Source organism: Centrocercus urophasianus, unplaced genomic scaffold, assembly GCF_019232065.1.
Source record: "Centrocercus urophasianus isolate 14NV4802_14NV808 unplaced genomic scaffold, USGS_Curo_1.0 seq_12, whole genome shotgun sequence".
Classification (NCBI taxonomy): domain Eukaryota; kingdom Metazoa; phylum Chordata; class Aves; order Galliformes; family Phasianidae; genus Centrocercus; species Centrocercus urophasianus.
In genome coordinates this window covers 39,180,557-39,200,859 of record NW_024884364.1, presented here as the reverse complement: position 1 = coordinate 39,200,859, position 20,303 = coordinate 39,180,557, and the positions used below count along the sequence as shown (strand labels likewise).

General features: G+C 34.2%; 1 protein-coding gene across 3 annotated transcripts in view; it reads left to right on the top strand.

The window, feature by feature from the left end:
• The window catches only part of GK (glycerol kinase), a 50,974-nt gene that overhangs the window by 11,946 nt on the left and 18,725 nt on the right, over positions 1-20,303 (top strand). For 2 of the 3 annotated variants that reach the window (XM_042809791.1, XM_042809792.1), the window contains exons 9-18: positions 2,438-2,473; positions 3,047-3,114; positions 4,632-4,674; positions 5,273-5,353; positions 6,889-6,967; positions 8,857-8,953; positions 10,644-10,728; positions 13,468-13,588; positions 14,684-14,827; positions 15,840-15,920. In XM_042809791.1, coding sequence (XP_042665725.1) covers positions 2,438-2,473; positions 3,047-3,114; positions 4,632-4,674; positions 5,273-5,353; positions 6,889-6,967; positions 8,857-8,953; positions 10,644-10,728; positions 13,468-13,588; positions 14,684-14,827; positions 15,840-15,920 — 835 coding nt within the window. Of the gene's footprint in view, positions 1-2,437; positions 2,474-3,046; positions 3,115-4,631; positions 4,675-5,272; positions 5,354-6,888; positions 6,968-8,856; positions 8,954-10,643; positions 10,729-13,467; positions 13,589-14,683; positions 14,828-15,839; positions 15,921-17,428; positions 17,516-20,303 lie in introns of all 3 variants that reach the window. The other variant, XM_042809790.1, reaches the window with a different exon arrangement.

Sequence of the window (20,303 nt, the reverse complement as noted above, 5' to 3'; positions counted from 1 at the left end):
TGTGTGTAAGTTTATCTTGTAAAAATATGTCAATAACAATTGAGAGAATTTTCATTCAAACTAGTGGCTTTCTCTGGACTTATATTGTTTGATTTATGACTAGTATGTCAATATGTCCTGCTGTAAGATATTATATGAAGGTAAATATCTGCCAGACGTTAAGTGTCAAATAGACAAAACAAGTGGGAGAGGTTTTTGATAAGCAGCAAAATTTGATTTTTGTTGACAAGTACTGTGGAAACTACCTTTCAGAATGCAAAGTATAATTAGTAGATCAAAAGTAATGAGCTTTTTTTAATGTGAAGTTTATTTAGGAGTTAAATATGGATTTTTGTCATGGGCCTGAGATTTCAGATTTAATATGATGTAGCAGTTACTCTTCTGTTAAAGTGACAGATAATTTATTCCTAAAATAAGAATATCCTTAAAATAGGATAAACTGGATGTTGTGATTTCTTTATTTTTTCCTGGCATTTCACACCGTTGTTTTCTAAGGACATCCAAGCATTTTGTAATTAGGACAAACTAAAATATTTTTATTTAAAATGTAAATCCCACTTGCCTGAAACGTAAATAATTTTACTAATATGTCATTAAAGATGCTGCTAGAAATTATTACTGACTTTCACTAATTTGAAACATCAGATAAGTGTGAGTTGTAATTAAGATGAATGAGTGGAGCAAACAAAATACTTCTAGGCAGTAAGGTAATAAGAGATGAGATACTACATTGTGGCACCTGAAGCAGAATAGCTGGTCAGTTTAAATTTGTACTTGTGCTTCTTTTCCCCTTTCTTCCCACTTTTTTTTTTTCTTTTCTTCCTTTTGCTGACTAGAAAATCTGTCCTAGCCTGGTGAGTAAAGGCTTCTATTAGGCTCACCACCTGTATGTTATCCACTCTGTTTATATGCTATGCATTTCCATTGATTTTAGGATTAGTAAAAGCACACTTCCTAGTCCAATAAACTTGCAAGTATTTCCAGATTTGAGATATGGCAATGAGTGTTCACACCAAAATTGTTTCTAAAATACAAAATATTAAATATACAAATATTAAATATAAAATATATAAAAATCTAAAGTATACTGTTTATGTATGTGTGTGCTTTAGTTTGCGAGCTGCTGAATATTTATTTTCATATTGAAGTAAAAAATAGATCTATTGTCTAATAAGAGTTATACTGAATTACACTGGGGTTTTTAGTGCATTTTTAAACTGAATTACCTTCAATCCAGTTAAATTAAGTGTGAATAAAAAAAATCAGATTGGAAATGCACTTGCATGGCTTCACTGAAAATTCATTTTTACAGTTCTATAAAGAAAAAAAGTTAAAGATAGAGATAAATGTTGTCAAGATATATATTTATTATGATATCTACTGCAAGAATGCAACTGAAAAGCTATGTGGTAGTGCTTGGAAGAGGTTCTAATCCACTTGAAATGCTGTATCTTAAAATCAGGCATCTGTCTTTGCATAACAACTACTTTTTTTCTATTCACTTTACTGTTACACTTCTGCATTTTAAATTTGACACAGACTGCATGTTACACTGCACCTTGTCTTCTGTACACTGTCTTTTCAAAAAACATATGTATTAAGAACTGTTGAGATGACATCAAGTGTACCTGTAAAATTCCTACTCTATTTTAGGAATGAGCTGCATGAAGCTGAAGTCCAGTGTGCAACTCAGCCATATAGTTCATGTGACTCTTTCCTGCCCTATTTCCTACCCTAATGAGCTGCATAAGTCCAATGTGCAACTCTGCTCAATCATATTGTTTATTTAACCCTTTAGGCATTAAAGCCTCCTTACTTTTTTTCTTTCACTGACTTTAAACCAAGCACAATGCATTTCTATTTATAGTGATATAAAAAGAAGAAAGCTCTGGGTTTCATTTACCTCTATATTCTTTGTATTAACTAAGATGTAGTTAATTTTAAGCAGTAAGTAGTAGAGACTATGCTACGAATCTCCGCTTTTTATATATATAACTTAACAGAATTTACTCAATTTTTTTCCCTTCTTACTTCTCTCACGTGTTATTTTGTTCTGTTTCCTCCCAGAAATCTGTCTTTATGTGTTGTAGCTGTAGTTCTTCACTTCATGCTATATTCAACAAATTCCTAGAAAAAAAAGTTTCTCCTAGAAGAAGTATTTTTCTCCAGGATGTTGTCTCCCTTATCAATATATTACATCCATTTTCTGTCTCTTAGTAGAGATTTTTAATAGAGTTGCAATAGTAAAAAATACATACTTTGAAGCCAACTTCTACAGCATTAGTGGCTATCCATTTTTGTATGACTTCATCTATTTCCTTATGCATGCAAATTTTTATCTCCCGAGTCAAATACAAGTTTAGCTTCTTTTTGATTGCCTGAAACTGTATTAATGGAAAGCTGATCTGGAGCTTTTCTTTCTCTTTTTATGACTCAGAAATCTGGAGCTTTGACAGGTGTACCAATTTCTGGGGTAAGTCAACTTTAAAACAATTTTGTTGCGAGACATAACTTCACTGCAAAAATTTTTAAGAAGAATGAATCTTGCTACAAAAATGTTGTTGGTTTCCAAGTTTTTTAGCTTCATGTTTAACATGAAATACATTTTGAAGTGGAATTTATACTGAAGAAGATCTGGCTGTGGAAATACAGCTGTCAACTCTAACACGTATGTGTAGTTACGTTCCAAACTGAGACTCTCTAAGGAAGTGAATAGCATTACAAAACAGAACCAAGCTCTGCTTTATATGTAAAAGGGATTCAGTATATACATAATCCAAAAATTTGAGGCAGATTCTCATCTTTTTTTCCACAACATGCACAAAATAATTTTTAGTTTTGATATTTACCATAAGCATCATGACACATTTTATTTGCAGTTCTTACAGAGGAAAGAGGATTATCTCTACAGGTTTTTCCTCACTTTCAATTAGCTGTGTGTTCCTAATAGGTTTGAGCTATGGTTAAGTATATCTGTTCATGTTACTTGTTGGTGAATGTGATTCATATGAAGACATTTGCTAAAAAAAAAAATTCTTTTTTTCAGTGCTTGGGTGACCAGTCTGCTGCTCTTGTTGGGCAAATGTGCTTCCAAGATGGGCAGGCAAAAAACACGTAGGTTATGATGAATGTTGTGAGATAAACAGTAGGTCGCTGCTCTGTTTTAAATTTAGTATTATGTTCTCTTCTGAGCTAACTGCCAAATACTTTTGTAGTTACCACATAACTACAGCTCTACCTTTCAACTGTGTTGATCCAGAAATTAAACGGTGTCCTGACTTTTGAATAAAACATTGAAGATATTATAGTAAAATAGTTTGTGATGTGCAGTTTGGAACAAAGTCACTGTGAGGAAACATCTCTGTGTGAACGAAGGTTTTTAATTTTAAAATACACCAAAACACAGAGCTAAGTAGTTGCTATTTAAATAGTGTGATCTACAGTTAAACAAATACAGACAATGTGCATAGATTTCAATGACAAAAACCACACACTACTGCTAGGTAGGATATGTTCATCTAAGTTACAGTGCTTAGCTTTGGTTCTGTGTATTGGTCATGGAGAATTTTAAAACTGATTTTTTTCCTAGTTCTCAGCATCTTATTTTCCCTTGTTTAAAATACCTGATCAGTTAAATCAGGCAAGTGATGTAATCAGATATTGATTTGAGGAAAAGCTCTGCTTAAGTGATTTACTGTTTCATTTGCTATTTCTTGCTTAAATTAACATCTAGGTGTATACACAGCATTGGACTTTCACAGATTTAATTACACATTAATTTATACTTGTTGCTAATTAACCTTCAAGTTATCTTTTACACTTATGCACAAATCAAAGTTAGTAGCTTTGTATTTTGTTAAAACAAACATGCTTCTGAGCAATTTTGTCACAAAGTATTTTTATAAAAAATATTTTGATAAAATAAGAGATGTTTGGAAAAATACCTTCCTAAAGCTAAGTATCAGGTGAGATTTCTAGCCAATTTGTGATACTACTTTATCCTTTTTATTCTACAAATATAACTGAAGACTTTTCGTTAATATTTATAAGCCTTGGATTTTCAGACTATTAAATAAAAATGAATTCTTAATTAGTTAGAATAAATGAACACAGAGTATGAGGCTACTAAACTATGTTTTTGTATGTCTGTGAGCACATATACATGTAGTGCTTCAAATGAGATACATGCAATTTTTAGACGTTGAACGTGTTTTTTTAAAAAAAGCAATCTTTGTGATAGGAGGAAAGTTTGTTGTATTTTTACCTTTAAAAGTTTGAACTCAATGTTGTGAAATATTTAGTTTATAAAGTGGCTTTCATAATCAGCTTAAACTGAAGTAAGTAAACACAACCAGCAAAGAAGAATTCAGACTCAGCTTTCAGCTCTGTCTGCTCCATGATAATTACTGTCCAAGAAATAATCAGAGAAAGAAGTTTGGAACTAGATTTTTCAGCCTCAAGCTGCATTTAAATAAACTGTGTTGGAATGGTTTCATCATCTATTAATGGTAACATACATTTCGAGAGGAAAAAATGTGGTGTCTCCCTAGGGGAGTAATGAATTCAAGAGCTGCAGTAACTGCTTATCTCTTAAATGTCCTAGCTTTAACTTTTCTTTGCTCTCATGCTAGGTATGGGACAGGATGTTTCTTGCTGTGCAATACAGGTCAGAAGGTCAGTTGTGTTTTTTTCATTTTTCACTTGTTTTTAGCAAACTTCAGTTAAATAGTTGAGTATAACTATAAATAAATCATAATCTTATTAGCAATAATTGTATTGCTGGAGGTAAGGGAAAATATTGAATTGCATATTGAAATTGAAAAGAAAAGGAAGTAATAGTTTGTTCAAGGTGTTTCTTATTTCCTAGCTGCCTAGTGAACTTCTCATAGTAAGTGTCTTGCACTTCCCTTGTGTATAATTCTTAAACTCACTCAAAAAATGCTGAGTGTTGTGTAACTTACATGCTCTATTCTTTGTCTCTTAGCCTTTTCTTCTTTATTCTTTCACACTTGTTTCTCTGTAGTACTAGTTATTAGTTATTTGGTATAGAAAGTCTGGAAAGATCCAGGGCAGCTAATGAAAATGAAAAATTAAAACACAGCATTTCAAGGATTTTATCTCAGTTGTTTCTATAATTTATTTGGTTTAAACTTTCTATATATCTTTTTTTTTTTTTTTTTTTTTTAATTTTATCTTTTTTTTTTTTATCATTTGCATGTACTTAAGTAAATATTTTCTGCCTGTGTTTTTTCTTTCTTCTTACCCTATTTAGTCCGTGTTTTCTGACCATGGTCTTCTAACCACGATAGCTTACAAACTGGGCAGAGACAAACCTGTTTGTTATGCATTAGAAGTAAGTAAAATAATTTCTTCCTTTCTATAGCAATACGTAATTATGATTACTTTTGCTTTTTAGTATCTTTCTGTTATCTCCAGTGAAACCATTCAGTTGCACAGAAATTAAAATGGCTTTCTGTTATAGCTTTGCGCCTCAAGGCTTGTGTGTGGTTTTGGTTATCCTATCTCCAACCCAGATCACTTAATCTAAAAAAAAATAATTCTACATTGAATTTCTGGGTATAATGTCTGAAACATTTTTTCAGTTTCACAGTCTTTCTTAAATGTTCTAAGTAAACAAACAAACCAAGATGGATTTTAAAAAGGAAGATATACTGAGTGTTTTAGCAGTTCTGACAAAAAAAAAGCATAACTAGATGTCTTCTATTTTTAATTTCATTCTAATGGTTTTTACTTCAAACTTAAAAATCGGAGCCAAATTTCTGAGACAAGATACATCTAACAGTTAAGCTCTTTTTACCTACTAAAACATGGGTGCCTATTCCCAGTTCCTTTAGTTCCTCAGTTCTCCACACAACTCTGAGGATATCCAAAATCTGTAGAAAATTGGACTTTACCTATAACTTAAAGTTTCATAGTTCTAAAACTCTGCCTCTGAAGCACAGAACAGCTCAACATCTGTTTGACACCAGTGCTTCATTGGGTTCAACAGACTTATTCTTCCATCTCTGTTGATTTGTGGGCTTGATTTAATAGTTATTTTTAAAAATGCATCCTGAATTGTCTGCTACCACTGATCTTTTGAAGAGAGCCTATGTTTTCTGTGTTGAAGAGACCAAGACAACACACAGGATTTTCTTCTCTGGGAAAATAATTTGTGGCTTACAGTTACCAGGATGTGGGAAGTTGTATTTGCCACGTTCTGGCAACTTTGGGATTTTCATTTTGTACATATATGTGAGAGGTCTGGTTTGTTTTAGATCTTGTTTGAGAGTGACTTTTATTTCCACACACTCACATTTGCTTATGCGCATTTTTCTTCATCATCATCTTTAATGATATTGTCTGAAAAAAAGTCTTCAACAGAAGATACTGTGTTCTTTCTACTCCTATATTTGTACGAGAATAATCTTATGGTTAAGACACTTTCTAGAGTGGAAAATAGGGATTCAAGCTCTTGTTTTAATCAAACCCATATGTTTTAATTGTAAGAGCTAGCTGTTTAGAAAACACCTGTTCTCTTTTAGCAATGGCTTACAGTGAGAATATAATGCTGTTCCCATTTCACTTGAAGCTTAGTTTAGTAGACTTGGGACTGTCTTGTATAGAAGCCCAAATGAGTTTTTACTGTGAAATGGGGGGCATGCAATTTTATCTGTGATAAGATGGAACTATTCAGGGACATTTATTGAGCCAACAGAGGAATTTTGCTGTCAAATGAAAGTGACTAAATTTTCTGTCTCTCTGGCTGTTTCTATTTAATTAGTTTTGTCCCTAAATTAGAGGAGCCCAGAAGATTGCTTAGGAAGTTAGGCAACTCCTCTCCATGGATAAATTGCATGTAATTGTAGTGATCTTGTTTTTTTTCAGGGATCTGTTGCAATAGCTGGTGCCGTTGTTCGTTGGCTGAGGGACAATCTAGGTATTGTTAAAACTTCACAAGAAATTGGTGAGTGTTTGCAATTTGAAGCTGTTAATTTCAAGTGTTCTTTTTAACTTGCTTGATGAGTTGTTGAGTTCTGATGGCTGTGTTACTATGGAATGAAAGCTCAAAATATTCAAGTAAAGAATAGCTGGAAGATGCATACATACATTATGTTGCGCAGCCCGTTTATTGATATTTTTCACTGATATTTCATGCAGCATATCACTGACATCATTGAAAACCTTTGTCGACTTTCCCTAGCAAGCAGATTCTCAGTAAGATGCTGAACTTGCAATATTAGTACAGTTTTCAGTTTTACAGAGCCAAGAGTATATAAGTCCCTGTTACAAAATCCAAAGTAAGATCCTGAACCAATAAACATATTTTTTGCTGTAATAAACATGACAATCTGAAGCCCTAAATTTGCAACAATTAATGCAGAAGTATTCATGTCCATTGAAGTAGAAATCTTAGTTTGCAAAGCTGACTCTAAGGAATTGTGCATAATCATAGAATCAAGGAACTTTTAAGATCATTTAGTTCCAGCCCTCCTGCCATGGGCAGGGACAGTTCCCATTAGACCAATTTACTGAAAGCCCCAATCAATCCTAGAGCAGATATCCATAATGGCTGCCTGTTTTGGCTATAATTCCTTCAGAATTTGTGTTGCTGATTTTTTCTGCTTGAGCTGAACTGAAATAAACTGGTGTGTAACACAGAAACTACGAACCCACCAAGCTTTGAAAAAGGAGAAAACATCAAAAATATGCATTATGAGTTTCAAAGTGACTGATACAATGACATTTAGGATTGAAAAGCAATTCATTAAATTTTTTAATAATTTGATATATTTTTGAAAAGTGGGAAAAAAACAAAATTCAGATTGGACTTAAAACTAAGCAGAAAAGTAAAACAATCTGCTTTTCTATGAGAAACACTCACTCTGACCTGTATTTGTATACAGAAGAATACAAGCTACTGTCACTAGAATTAGCCACCTGTTGAAACACAGTGGTACCTGTTGGCTTTGTAAGTTTCATTAGACCACTGAAAGGTCAGGGATTCAAGAACTTTGATCTTGTCATTGTTGTTAGAATCTTGTGGGACTCTGTCATCATTCCCTGTTTCCTTGAAAATGTTCTCCTCCTCCCTTCACTCCTTTAAGTGGATTCTGTATGAAAGTGTCATTCGAAGAAGAATTTCTGACTGTATTTCCCTACCTTTCCTCTCTGTTGCTATGGTTTGATCAATGCAAACAAAAGAAATTTTCAAAAGCTGAAAAAATATACTTTCTTTACTTGTTATAGGAAGGAGCTGTGCACTAACAATACTTCATTTGTCATGCTGAGTGTTTTAATACAATTTCTAAAATTACATATTTTAATATTGGGGAGTTTAGGTATCTGATATTACTACTCAGATGTTAATAAACTTCACATTTCCTTGTAGTTGGTTGGGTGATTATATACTTAAGATGAGAATTTAGGACTCTAAATCCATTTGAAATTAATGGGAATTTAGTTCTTAACTCTCTTTGGTCTTGATCCAGTTTTACATGCTTGCCTTAAATGCAAGTGTGACCTTTGAAGGTAGAATTATTTGCAGCATACCCTTTGAAAACCGCAAAGAATCTAGGTCAGAATGTCAAGTAAATCATTTTTGTTTTTGATTTTACATTTACCAGAGCCTCCTATGCCCCATCTTCCGTTCATATTGTTGCAAGTGGACATCATGTTACAGATGAAGAGATGGCCAGTTAGTTGTATTTTCTAATCGTAACAGCTTGATTGCTTTTGTAGCTACCTAACATATTATAAATATTCTCTCTTTAAATAATGATATCTTTGAGTGTCATTTTTAAATGCTGGTGTCGTTGTGAAAAGCTAAGTAAAGACTATTTGTGTGTGCATTAGAAAAACTGGCTGCAGAAGCGGGAACTTCTTATGGCTGCTACTTTGTGCCAGCATTTTCAGGACTGTATGCACCTTACTGGGAACCCAGTGCAAGGGGGTAAGGATCTGAATAAGCATCACATTTGCAGGAAAATTTAATTATTTTACAAATACTAACACTAGTCCTTTCAGGTATGAGAAATTGTTGTGGTTTGGTTTTGGTTTTTTTTCTTGATTCTCCATAGCATCTTCAAGCAACCACAGTTTTTCCTTCGTATTTAATCTGTTCAAAACAGCAACTGCTACTGTAAGAAGAACAAGGACTTGCTGACTCAGCCAATCATCCTTCCACCCACCTCTAAAAATTTTAAAAAAGAAGCGGGGGGTGGAGGGTGGAAAACACTTTGATGAGGTTGTGCTTTTTGGAGGACAGTTCACAGAATCACAGAGTAATAGAATATCCTGAGTTGGAAGGGACCAACAAGGGTAGTTTTATCATTCATAAACTAAGACAGAGGAAGTTTAGATTAGATATTAGGAGGAAGTTTTCATTCAGAGGATGGTGATGCACTGGAACAGGTTGCCCAAGGAGGTTGTGGATGCCCCATCCCTGGAGGCATTCAAGGCCAGAGATATGGCTCTGGGCAGCCTGGTCTGCTGGTTGGGGACCCTCCACATAGCAGGGGGTTGAAACTAGAAGATCATTGTGGTACTTTTCAACCCAACCATTCTATGATTCTATGATTCATGACATGGAAAGAGCCAGCTTTTTTTACTTCACACATTTCTGGTTCTGTATACCTGCGAACTGTCAGGCAATAAAAGAAGAAAATTAAGAAATTAGTGGTGATTTATTTTTCTGAGCAACAGCTTTCCCACAGCTGCTGCATTCACTATATCAAATGATTCAACCTTCTAAATTGTTCCCTATTTCACCTCCCTTTCCTCTTTGATTTATGTCTATTAAACACTCTTCAGTATAATGCCTCCCAATCCCTTTCTTTTGTTAAGACTTCACAGTCTGGTACTAGTTAGATCTACTAGCTGAAGTAGTAGCCTTCTGTTTGTTGTTTTCTACTATTGTGAGCTTGTGTGCTATTGCTGAAATCAGAGCATGCCATGAAAGTCACAGAAGCATAACACATATACAATAACTTTCCTAAATTGAAAAAAGAGATCTTTAAGAATATCCAGTTCCCTGCACCTGGAAGTCCTGTTCTTAGAAATTAGGTGCTTTTAGTACATAAGGAACAAAAAAGTTCTGACATAGGTATTCTAACAATTTTTCAGATCACAGTCCTTAGCTTCTTAACTATTATAAGCTGATTTTTGAAATGGCAGTAACTAAAAATGTCCTTTAATATCTCAGTTCTTGCATGTATCCAGCACCAAATACACAGCATTGACCCAGCCAGGCTTTTCCTTTAGAACTGAAAGCATGAGAGAATTATTAAGATTTCAGTGACCACTGATACTTTTTTTTTTTAAATAGAAGTTGTCCTAGATCATACATTCCTTAAGGGAAGAACACTTGAATTTGTATGTGTGTGTATGAATATGCACCCTTTATGCATGCACATTGACAATAATTTTGTAAATTATGGCAATGAATTGTATTGACTGAACACTGAAAACAGCTTATTACAGAGATAAGAGAACTCAGATTAAAAAGAAACAAGCTTTTTAACATTAAAAAGCAGTCCTTATATGACAGAACTGAATGAGCTGTGAATTAAAAGGCCTAAGTCTGAAGTATTTTCTGGAAAAGATGTTCTAACTGCTGGTTTTCTTTTTCCTCTGTTCAACAGCATTATCTGTGGCCTTACCCAGTTTACAAACAAAAACCACATTGCCTTTGCTGCACTAGAAGCAGTCTGCTTCCAAACACGAGAGGTAAAAGCAAATTAGTTGTTAAATTCATTGTAAACTAGTATGATAATATTAACTGTAAATCTTCAGAAAGAGGATTAAAAAGGTTTACTGAAAGTCTGGTGCTTCATACCACACTTGTATGCTAGTTTACATGATACTTGTGTTGAAGAATTGTTCCTGTGAACTTAGCAACAATGATCTGGTTGGGTGGTACATGATTTTTATGGTTTTTCTCAACACTTAAAATAAGGTGAACACATTTTGTGAATATCATGAGATGCAGAACAGACAAACTTTAAAATGGCAAGGCAGTGCCAAAACTGAAATGTAGCATTAGTTCTACATCATAGAAGACTACATTCTATAGCCTGTGCTCTGACAGATATGATTGATGTTACTTTCAGTACACAAGAGCAGCAGACATATCAAGGGAAATCCATATTCACTTCCTGTTCACTACATATCTAATTGTCTTTGCCAACGTTCTGCAAAAACGAAACTAAATCTCACACTCAAAGTTAATCCTGGAACCTACTTAAAAAGCATGATATCAGAATGTTCTAAGCATTAATATATTTTTATCACCATCTACTATCAATTTATGCTCCTTGTGTTCTGTAAAAGTATATGACAAAATGAAAATCATGGACTCTAAGGGGTAGGAGTCAAACCTTAATATGATTTCATGCTTTTAAGATGGTGTTATGTAAACATAATTTGTTTTAAAACAATATCCAGCTAACACTGTGTAAGAGGAAGAAAACAGCCTTCTTATTTCTGTCGTAACAATGAGTAAAGTAAGACATAGTCCTGTGGAAAAAGAAAGCCAGAAACTTCAGCAGGGCAGATGTTTTTGAAGCTATGCTAACACCCTTTGAGTCCTCAGAAAGTCATGAAAGGAACTTAGTTTATATCACTTAATTCTGATAGTAGAAGTCAAAGTAAAATTACAGCCAACTGAAGTGATAGCCTAGTTCGTTGTCTGCTCCTCTCTTTCCTTATCCCTCCTCCTATCCATTCCATCTCACGTGACAGCTCAATGAACTTTCCAGCAAAAAATTATCCCTCTTTTGCTGAGCTGTTTTTTTACTGGATTAATGACCTCAGCTGCCTCGCAGAGGACTGTAGCAAATGTCACAACAAGAGACAGCATGTGGCTGGTAGTAGAAGGGAGGGGAATAAAGCTTTCTGGCTGAAGGTGAAGTTAACTCTTTGGACATATTAACACCTAACACTTCACAGATATAGGAGTTCCTTATTAGGTTCTGGAAATGCTTATGTTAGTAAATTATGTCATGATGATAGAGATAAAATAGACTCAAAATTTGCATTCATTTGGTTGGGGTTTTTTGTTTTGTTTTTACTGTACCATCCAGTTTCTTTTCCTTTTTTATCCAAAAAGTGCAATCAGGTGACCCTTTGTGCAATCAGATGATCCTTGTTATGTTTTTTTCTCTCAGAAAGCATTATAGAAAAAAAAGTAAATTTTTCCTTCTAAGAGCTGCACACGGCTGTCATTAGACACAGTTTACCTGGATGCCTTGCTCTTAATCTAATCTCACTACAGTAGAGATAGTAACAGCATGATCATGATTTGTTTTGTTCCTTCATCACATCCTCATTGCTAGCATTCTTTTCATTTTTTAATCTCTACTGAGTGTATCACATTATTCGACGTGGTCTCACTAGTTGATAAAGTTGGAGCCTCCAACAGTATACATAAATCTGAGATTATGAGGCACTGCTGAAGTTCTGAATAGTAGAGAAAAGCAGGTGAAATTCAGTATAGCCGAATGTACAATGGTACACGTGAAGGAAATAAATGGTGAGGAGCATTATTACTTAGTGCTGTCAGCTGTCATGCTGTCATAACCTGTTGTTTATCCTATTTTCCAAGTTATTTGTAATGTACATGTAAAGTGCAGGCCTATATATAGTTCCTGCCACAATGAAAACTGACCTTTTACCTCTTTTTTAACTATTAGATATCTTATGTCAATACTTCTGGTTCCTTCCTGACTTACTTTCTAGGACTAGATAAAAATCTACTAGATAACTGACTTCTGTATAGTTTTTCATGCTTTACAAACCCACTTGTTTTTCCATATAAATAGATTGACCTTTCACAGTAAAGACTGTATAACTGAGTGCCTTGTGAACTACAGAATAGTAGTAACATGCATGGAAGTTTCTTTTTTTTTGTGGTTTATGTATTTTGCTTTGTCATTTAAAGCTGAGAAAAGCATGCTTTTTTTTTTTTTTAATCAAATAAATTAAAAATTACAAAGAGAAAGTCATTCTGCAGTAGTTAATGCAGAGTTCATTTCTCAAGAATGATATTCTAACAGTAAAAATGTAAGGCAGCCATTTGATTGAATACTATTACAAGACCATATAAAACTCAATATTCTGCATGTAGATGGTTGTAGGATAATGCTGCGGGCTTCCTTCCTTGTTAGTTTTAACAAAGTTCATGGTGATCATCAGCTCTTTTTCAAAGTTCTTTTCAGACCATGTAAGCAAAAGGCTAATAAATAAGCAAATAAGCAAATCCTACATTAGGATTTCAGTGATAAATTGAATGCACTTGCTGTACATGAAACAAAACTGCATTATTACTATTGTTTTGCCATCTTGATGTATATGGGAAGGAGAATTATCTGCTTAACACTGCAGCAAATGTTGACTTATCAGTATTTTACATTCTGAGAATTTCATGGATTTTTCTGCAATTAAATCTTAACATATATTACTCTTAAGATTTTAGATGCAATGAACAAGGACTGTGGGATACCATTAAGTCAGTTGCAAGTAGATGGAGGAATGACCAATAACAAAGTTCTCATGCAACTCCAGTCAGACATCCTCTGTATTCCAGTAGGTAAGATAAAGTTACAAGTCCTATTTTCTTTCTAAAGCTGAAAGCAGCATTCATTCATAATGGCTGATGAGGGTCATTCAGATTGCTCTTCTCAGTGTGGTGAGTGATGGACTTCTTATTTTTTTTTCTTTTCAGAAATATTTTTAGATCTTATATCAAGTGTTAAGATTCATTCTTCTAGAACACCTCAGACTCTCGTATCTCATGTTGTAATGTTATAGCACTATGATAGTATTGAACTCTGAAGTTGTCATACCAAATTCTAACCATCTGACAAATTTTAAATTGATGAAATCGTTAGCTCTGACTGCTGACCTTGAGAATCTTGGACAGAGATCAGTCAGAGCTTTGCACCTTCTCTGCTTCTATGCATGAGCATGTGAGACACTTCAGTGATAGCAAGGTATTAGAAAGTTTTTAAATAGAGATGTTATAGCTTGCCTTTAGTAATATATAATGCACAGGGTCCATACTATTAGTGCCTAAATTTAGCAGTTGAAAGGGCATGATCAGTAAGATCAGCTTTTAAGAAGTTCCCTACATGAAACAGTGAATGGCACAGATTTACAGCCTGGGGGTTGAATGTTCTTCTAGAGTGACAGTGGAAAGCTAACAGGATATTAAGTACTGGCATGTAACATCTTTTAAGATGCCTGTTCTGAATAAAAACACCTGGTAAAAATTGGTAAAAATACCAAAACATCTAGACCGTGAGAACAAAATGGATAACTTTGCCACTGGTCATTGCTTTAGGGAGGAAAAGAACAACAAAATAATCCTAGTGTTAACAGAAGTATGCTGAAGAAACTGGTGGTAGAGGTCAGAAGCCTTACACATGATATGAAAGTGAGCAATTGCATGATTCAGTGTTGAGGGAAGTTGTGATACGAGGTATTTCAACAAGTTGGAAGATTCATAGTTGAAACTAACTTAATAATCATGTCAATGGCAATAAAATGATGTTTACAGTTGGTAAACGTAAGGGAAGCTAATATAGCAGTTACAGAAAATATAGATGCATATGTAAGTCTTTAGTTCTGATGTCATCTGACTTTCATTAAAAAACATCATGGCCTTCTCTCTGATTCACTTTAGTGAAGCCATCAATGCCTGAAACAACAGCTCTAGGAGCTGCTATGGCAGCAGGAGCTGCAGAAGGAGTTGGAATTTGGAGTCTGAATCCTGGAGATTTGACAGCAGTGACATGTGAACGATTTGAACCACAGATCAACCCAGAGGGTAAAAGCTTTGAATATACTCTAAGAATCTGTAAACTGTTTTATGTTCAACAGATCAGGTTATTCTTTGTTGCATTCTGACATACCCATATAAAAAGCTATTTGTAAATATCCTTACAAATGTTAACGATCGGCTTTGTAGCGTTCAGTTTACGGAAGTGCGTTCCACGTGCTGGTTCGATTATTTAGGGTTGACTAGTAGAGCATTCGACTAGTAGGACTGGGAAAAGGTTAAAACAATACATCTCCACAGGGTTGAGCTGTTTTGGTTTTTTCTTTTTAGTTTTTTAAAGAAGTTCAGTACCTGGCACTTAGTTAGTTAGTGGCTTTTGACTTTCAGGAAGGAAATCAAACAAATCTTGAAGGTTTTTTTTTATGGAGAAGAATGTCTCCTAAAGCTCTTGTGAATTTAAGTGTTTTCACAGATTCGGAAAGGACAGAGTATTTGTGGGAGACTCCTATTTTGTCTTTAAAAAGCCTACACTGATCATTATTTTAGCTAACTTTTTCATCATTTGTAAGTGCTTATAGAAGCAAAAAGAGCATACTTGACATAATTAATCCATGTGCAAGATAAACACATTTTGTCTTTCCAATTATTTTTTAACTTCTTGTGCAGAATTTTATCCTACCATTTTGACTATAATTACTTCTAGGATTCCTACTTCAAGACAGTATTCTCAATGCTGAAGGGCTTCTGCATGGATAACATTTGCTTCATTTTGTCTTACTTGAACATCTTCTAATTGTTGAACATTCAGAAAAGTGTTTTTGAAATTTATTTCTCCTTACTGTACATTACTATGATTTTTCTTTTTCTGGTTGTTGTAAGGCTTATTATTTTTTTTTTTAATGTAATGCATTCAAAATAATATTTTATAATACTTGTTTGAGGCAAAAAAAGTGTATTATGGAAAAGGATGAAAAGCTAGTAGTGTAATCCTTGAAGCTTAAATACCTAAATTTGAATTCATAGGCACTAACAGATTTTTCTGTTTATTTCTGAATTTCAGAAAGTGAATATCGCTATGCCAGATGGAAGAAAGCTGTGATGAAATCTATGGACTGGGAAACATCTGAAGCTCCTTCAAATGGTAAAATAAACATTATTGCAGATCAAATATTATTAATTAGTCAGCTAGCCTAGTTAATTAATCTTGAGTTTGGTGACCTTTTCCATTCCTACCATCCATCAATTATTCCAGTTATTTGAAAATTATCACTTAAAAACACTTTGGAAACAAATCAGGAATATAGGTCTTCCTCTTGAAGTGATGATACAAGCAAAATTTTGCAGGCTTCTAGAATCAGAGGGCATTAAATCAGACTAACTGTAGGTTTCAGAATAGTGATGGTTTACAAGAGAAAAAAAATTCTTATGTAAAAGAAGAGAGAATGCAGGAATCTTGTGAACTTTCTTCTACTCATGTTGCAAAAGAGAAAAGTTTCATCCAGTAATTTTTCTTGCTGTATCTTTCCTTTATCATTTGCTGCATATAAAGGAGGTACTGATAACAACACCACAACCTGCTTGACCCACAGGAACTAAGAGTAGGAAGTTATCATAAAGTGAAGAATTGCAAAGACTTATTGCTCACACACATAGGACATTACAAATGCTTTTGAAAGAATAAAAAGATCTTTCTTTTGAAGTAGAGAGATTTTCCGTCTGTTAGATTGCAATTAAATAAAACTCGCAGTCTTCTATGATCACTGATTTGAATTTATATTTAAGCTCTAATTCAGGTTAAGTTTTCAGGCCTGAATCAGCCTACTGCACAGAATTTGTGGGCTTTGACTTGCACTTCATTTCATTTCATTTCATTTCACTTTTTTTGGAGTTACTACTCAAATTAAGAGATTTAAGTAAAGAATCTACAAAATGTAACCCAGCCACCAAAACCCACACTTGCAGCCTAAGTTTTTTACATTATTGTTGAAGGCTAAAGCTAAATATTTCCTTTTAAAATTTTGTGCATAACTTTAGGTATTTTGTTTGACATCAGGGTTATAGAAACAATTCCCTGTAGGCTGTTTGGAAGGGAAATAGGTAACAGCATGACTAAGAAGATTCACTTCAGTACTGTGTAGTATGATTTAGTCACCATATATCTAGATTCTCTGTTACATTTCCCAAAGTCTCAAGTGCTCGATATGTATCTTACCTATATATCTTTATTTTCTTTTGAAGTTTAGAAAATCTGCCTAGCAGAAAATTAAATTAGTTCTTCAGCTAATTAGAAAAGGATTATGTTTATCAGCACGTAACCTCAGTCATTATTTGTGTCAACACTGGGGCAAAAAGAGTCATTTTTCTTAGATCTTTGTTTTCTGCCTGCTAGCATGTAAGATTGAATAATACTGGAAATGGGCTCAACCTAGATAGTTCTGTTGGTGGAATTTGGATTTTACCTCCTGTTGAGAGCCTGTTTTGAATTATTGTGGGGGGTTATGCATGAACTTTTTAAATTTTTCTACAAATGTCACTGCTATTGTTACTTTTTGCTGTTCATATGATTTTTTAACACATATATTGCAATTTATATATATATTTCTCTTTTGATTTGCTTGACTGGAAACACCTTCCTCTGGATGACATCAGGTGACACTAGTATCTTCTGTAGTCTGCCTTTGGGTTTTTTTATTATGAGTAGCATGATAATGTTAATCGGAGCAAAGTTCGTCTCAGGTTAGTTACTATTTGAACTAGATCACTTAAAAAGCTATCTACACTAGTTTAAGTGTTGGGTTTTGGTTTTTTTGGGCTTTTTTTTTTCCCCACTGTTTATTTTCAGCAAAAATGACTGATGCTTTTTTGTTGTTCATGCACACAAATGTTTAAGGGTGTTAATTAGTCATATAGTGCCTAAGGGAACAAAGTGAATGCCATCTTGAATTCGTCTTTATGTGCCATGGAATTCATAGTTGTTGGATGCATTTTAATCCTAATGCTATCACTTCCCTTTGTTTAGCTATGCAGACTGTATACAGTTTATAAAAAGGATATAGGTTGGAGCAACCTAGCAGAATTTTGCATTATCTGCATTGCAGCATGCACTGCAGTTAGAAGTAGGTTCCATCCTTGGTCTTGCATTTCTTTTCATAACCTTTTTAATTATTCTGAGGCTCTGGTCCAAGTAAAGGGAAGACTTCTATTCTTGGAACCTATCTTCATGTAACCCTTTGTTTTTCTGCTGTCCTTGGAATTATTGCATGGTTAGAAACCTTCATCTACTTAATCTTTAGAATGTTCTTTTAGTGCTTTACTCTGGTGGATAAATGAATTGATTAGGTATGAAGTGAAGAAACCCCAGTAAAGTGGGGTTGAAACCTACAAAAACTGTGTAGAGGGACTGTGTGTGCATATGCAATGAAGATGCATCTTCAACCTATTAATATACTTACTTAAAAGAAAGTTCTTAATATGGATGATGGTACTTATGCCAGAAATGAAACACTGCATTAAGATACTCATTTGGTAAGAGAAAGAAGTTTATATGGTGATGTCATTTGTTCTTTGTTGTTCTGTTTCAGAATGTCTTTTCAAGGAAAATATTTTACAGGGCAACCACTGCTTCCAGGTGGTTGTTTAGGGGGTGGTTATTTAGTTTTCTTTATTTTGTTTTCTGGGGAGATGGGATATTTATTAAACAGGCTGTTGAGGACTCTAGCATGCTGATGTTATGACGTGTTTGTCTCCGTTTCTACTCAACTCAGCCTGAATTAGTCACTCAGTTGTAATTTACCTTGCATGGAAGAGACTGTCTGAGCTCATAGGAGAACTAAAATAAAACTAAACAAATGCTAAGTAAAACTCAAACTGAATAAATGGTTTGACATTGATTTACTAATGTGGAATGTATCTTGTGAATGAGAACAGTCTTGATTATGAAATATAACATAAAACCAACTGTGATAAGTGGGTAAATTTTTAACAAGCTGAACTAAGCAACTTGAGCATTAATTCTAGGTGAGGATCCTAGAATTGACATGGGGATGCTTGAATTAATATGAAGATCAATATTAAATGGGCAAATAGGCAACTGAAATTCTGGATTTACTGCTTTTTAAAATCAACTAATCAGTAATCTGCATATGTATCTAAACTTACACTGTGGGATCTCAAAGAAGCAGATTTTTTTTTTCTCCCTAAGCTTGTCTGTGCCTTTCAGACCCACAAGTGGAAAACAACGAACAGTGGCCTTCATAACCTTTTTTACCCTTGTTTTCAAACAGTATCTACTGAGTATTTTGTTTTATTTTCACATGGTAAGCTTGAGACAGGAGAAGTTGCAAGAAATTTCCAGCTCTTGTGGTTTTTTTTCCAAAAAATGGCACTATCTAAATAGGAACAGCATTAGTGATGATACCTACAGGTAGTAGTTTTGCTCAGCGTTGTAGTTAGGGTAGAACATGGTACCTTACGTTTGTGTTGCTGACTGAAGCAAGGCTGCGTCCCCCTGAGACATTTTCTATGGTAAATACCTTTTTGCTTTTAAATGCCAGAACTAGCTGACCAGAATTTCCTTCTAACTTCAGTACTGTGACTCCATTAATTAACTTGTTACATTTTATCTCTTAACAAAACAATAGAACTGCAACACAGTCATCAGTATAATAAGTTTGAGGATTGAATCTACTGAGGATTGAATTCATCCTTCATGTGCTGAAACAGCAGTAAGTCTTGCATGGCAATAGTGCTGTTGTTGAACATGCCTCTGTAGGTCAGAGCCATGCTTTCACAGCTGCTGAAATGTGAAGCAGAACTCTGCTGTGGCAGAATAGAGAACACTAACGTGGCAAAAAACTGTTTAGAGATCTCCTAAACTAACTGCTTTTTCACGCAGCACTTGATGGCTGAATACGAAGATCAATACTGCATTTCATAATTTCATCAAAATTGGGTCAATTATTGTGCTTTATTCTATAACCTTCATTCTTTTCCCCCAGTACAGAAGGGGACAATATATTGCTTCATTTAACTACTAAAGCAAGTTGTATGCAGCACCTGGGGTCCTTAAGATTCTCTTAAGTGTGTTGGATCTGGACACCTGAGAGATTTCAGCATATGCTATAGCTGGTTTTTTGTTGTTGTATTTGTTCTGTTTTGTTTTGATTTGATTTGTTTTGTAAGAGGTGAAGGTTACCTGAAAGTGACAATTTTTGTTAGACTCAAATTTAAAGAAAAGCATTTGTATGCTTTTAAGTGGGCATATCTCAAGTGAGGTCTAAAACCAAAAGATTGGCTGTGAGTGGCATCTTATGCTACATCTGGATTATAAAGTTCTTATTCTCACAGAATGCTGATAGTACTACCATATTTTTGCTGCTTAAACATTCCTTTGTTGTTGATTTGTTTTTTTAAGAATTATTTTTCTTGAGTTGTGATAGCTACTGCTGCATTGTGTACTAATTTACATACAGGCATCACAATGAAGTTATACAAGTTAGTTGCAATATTTCCTACATTTCTGAAA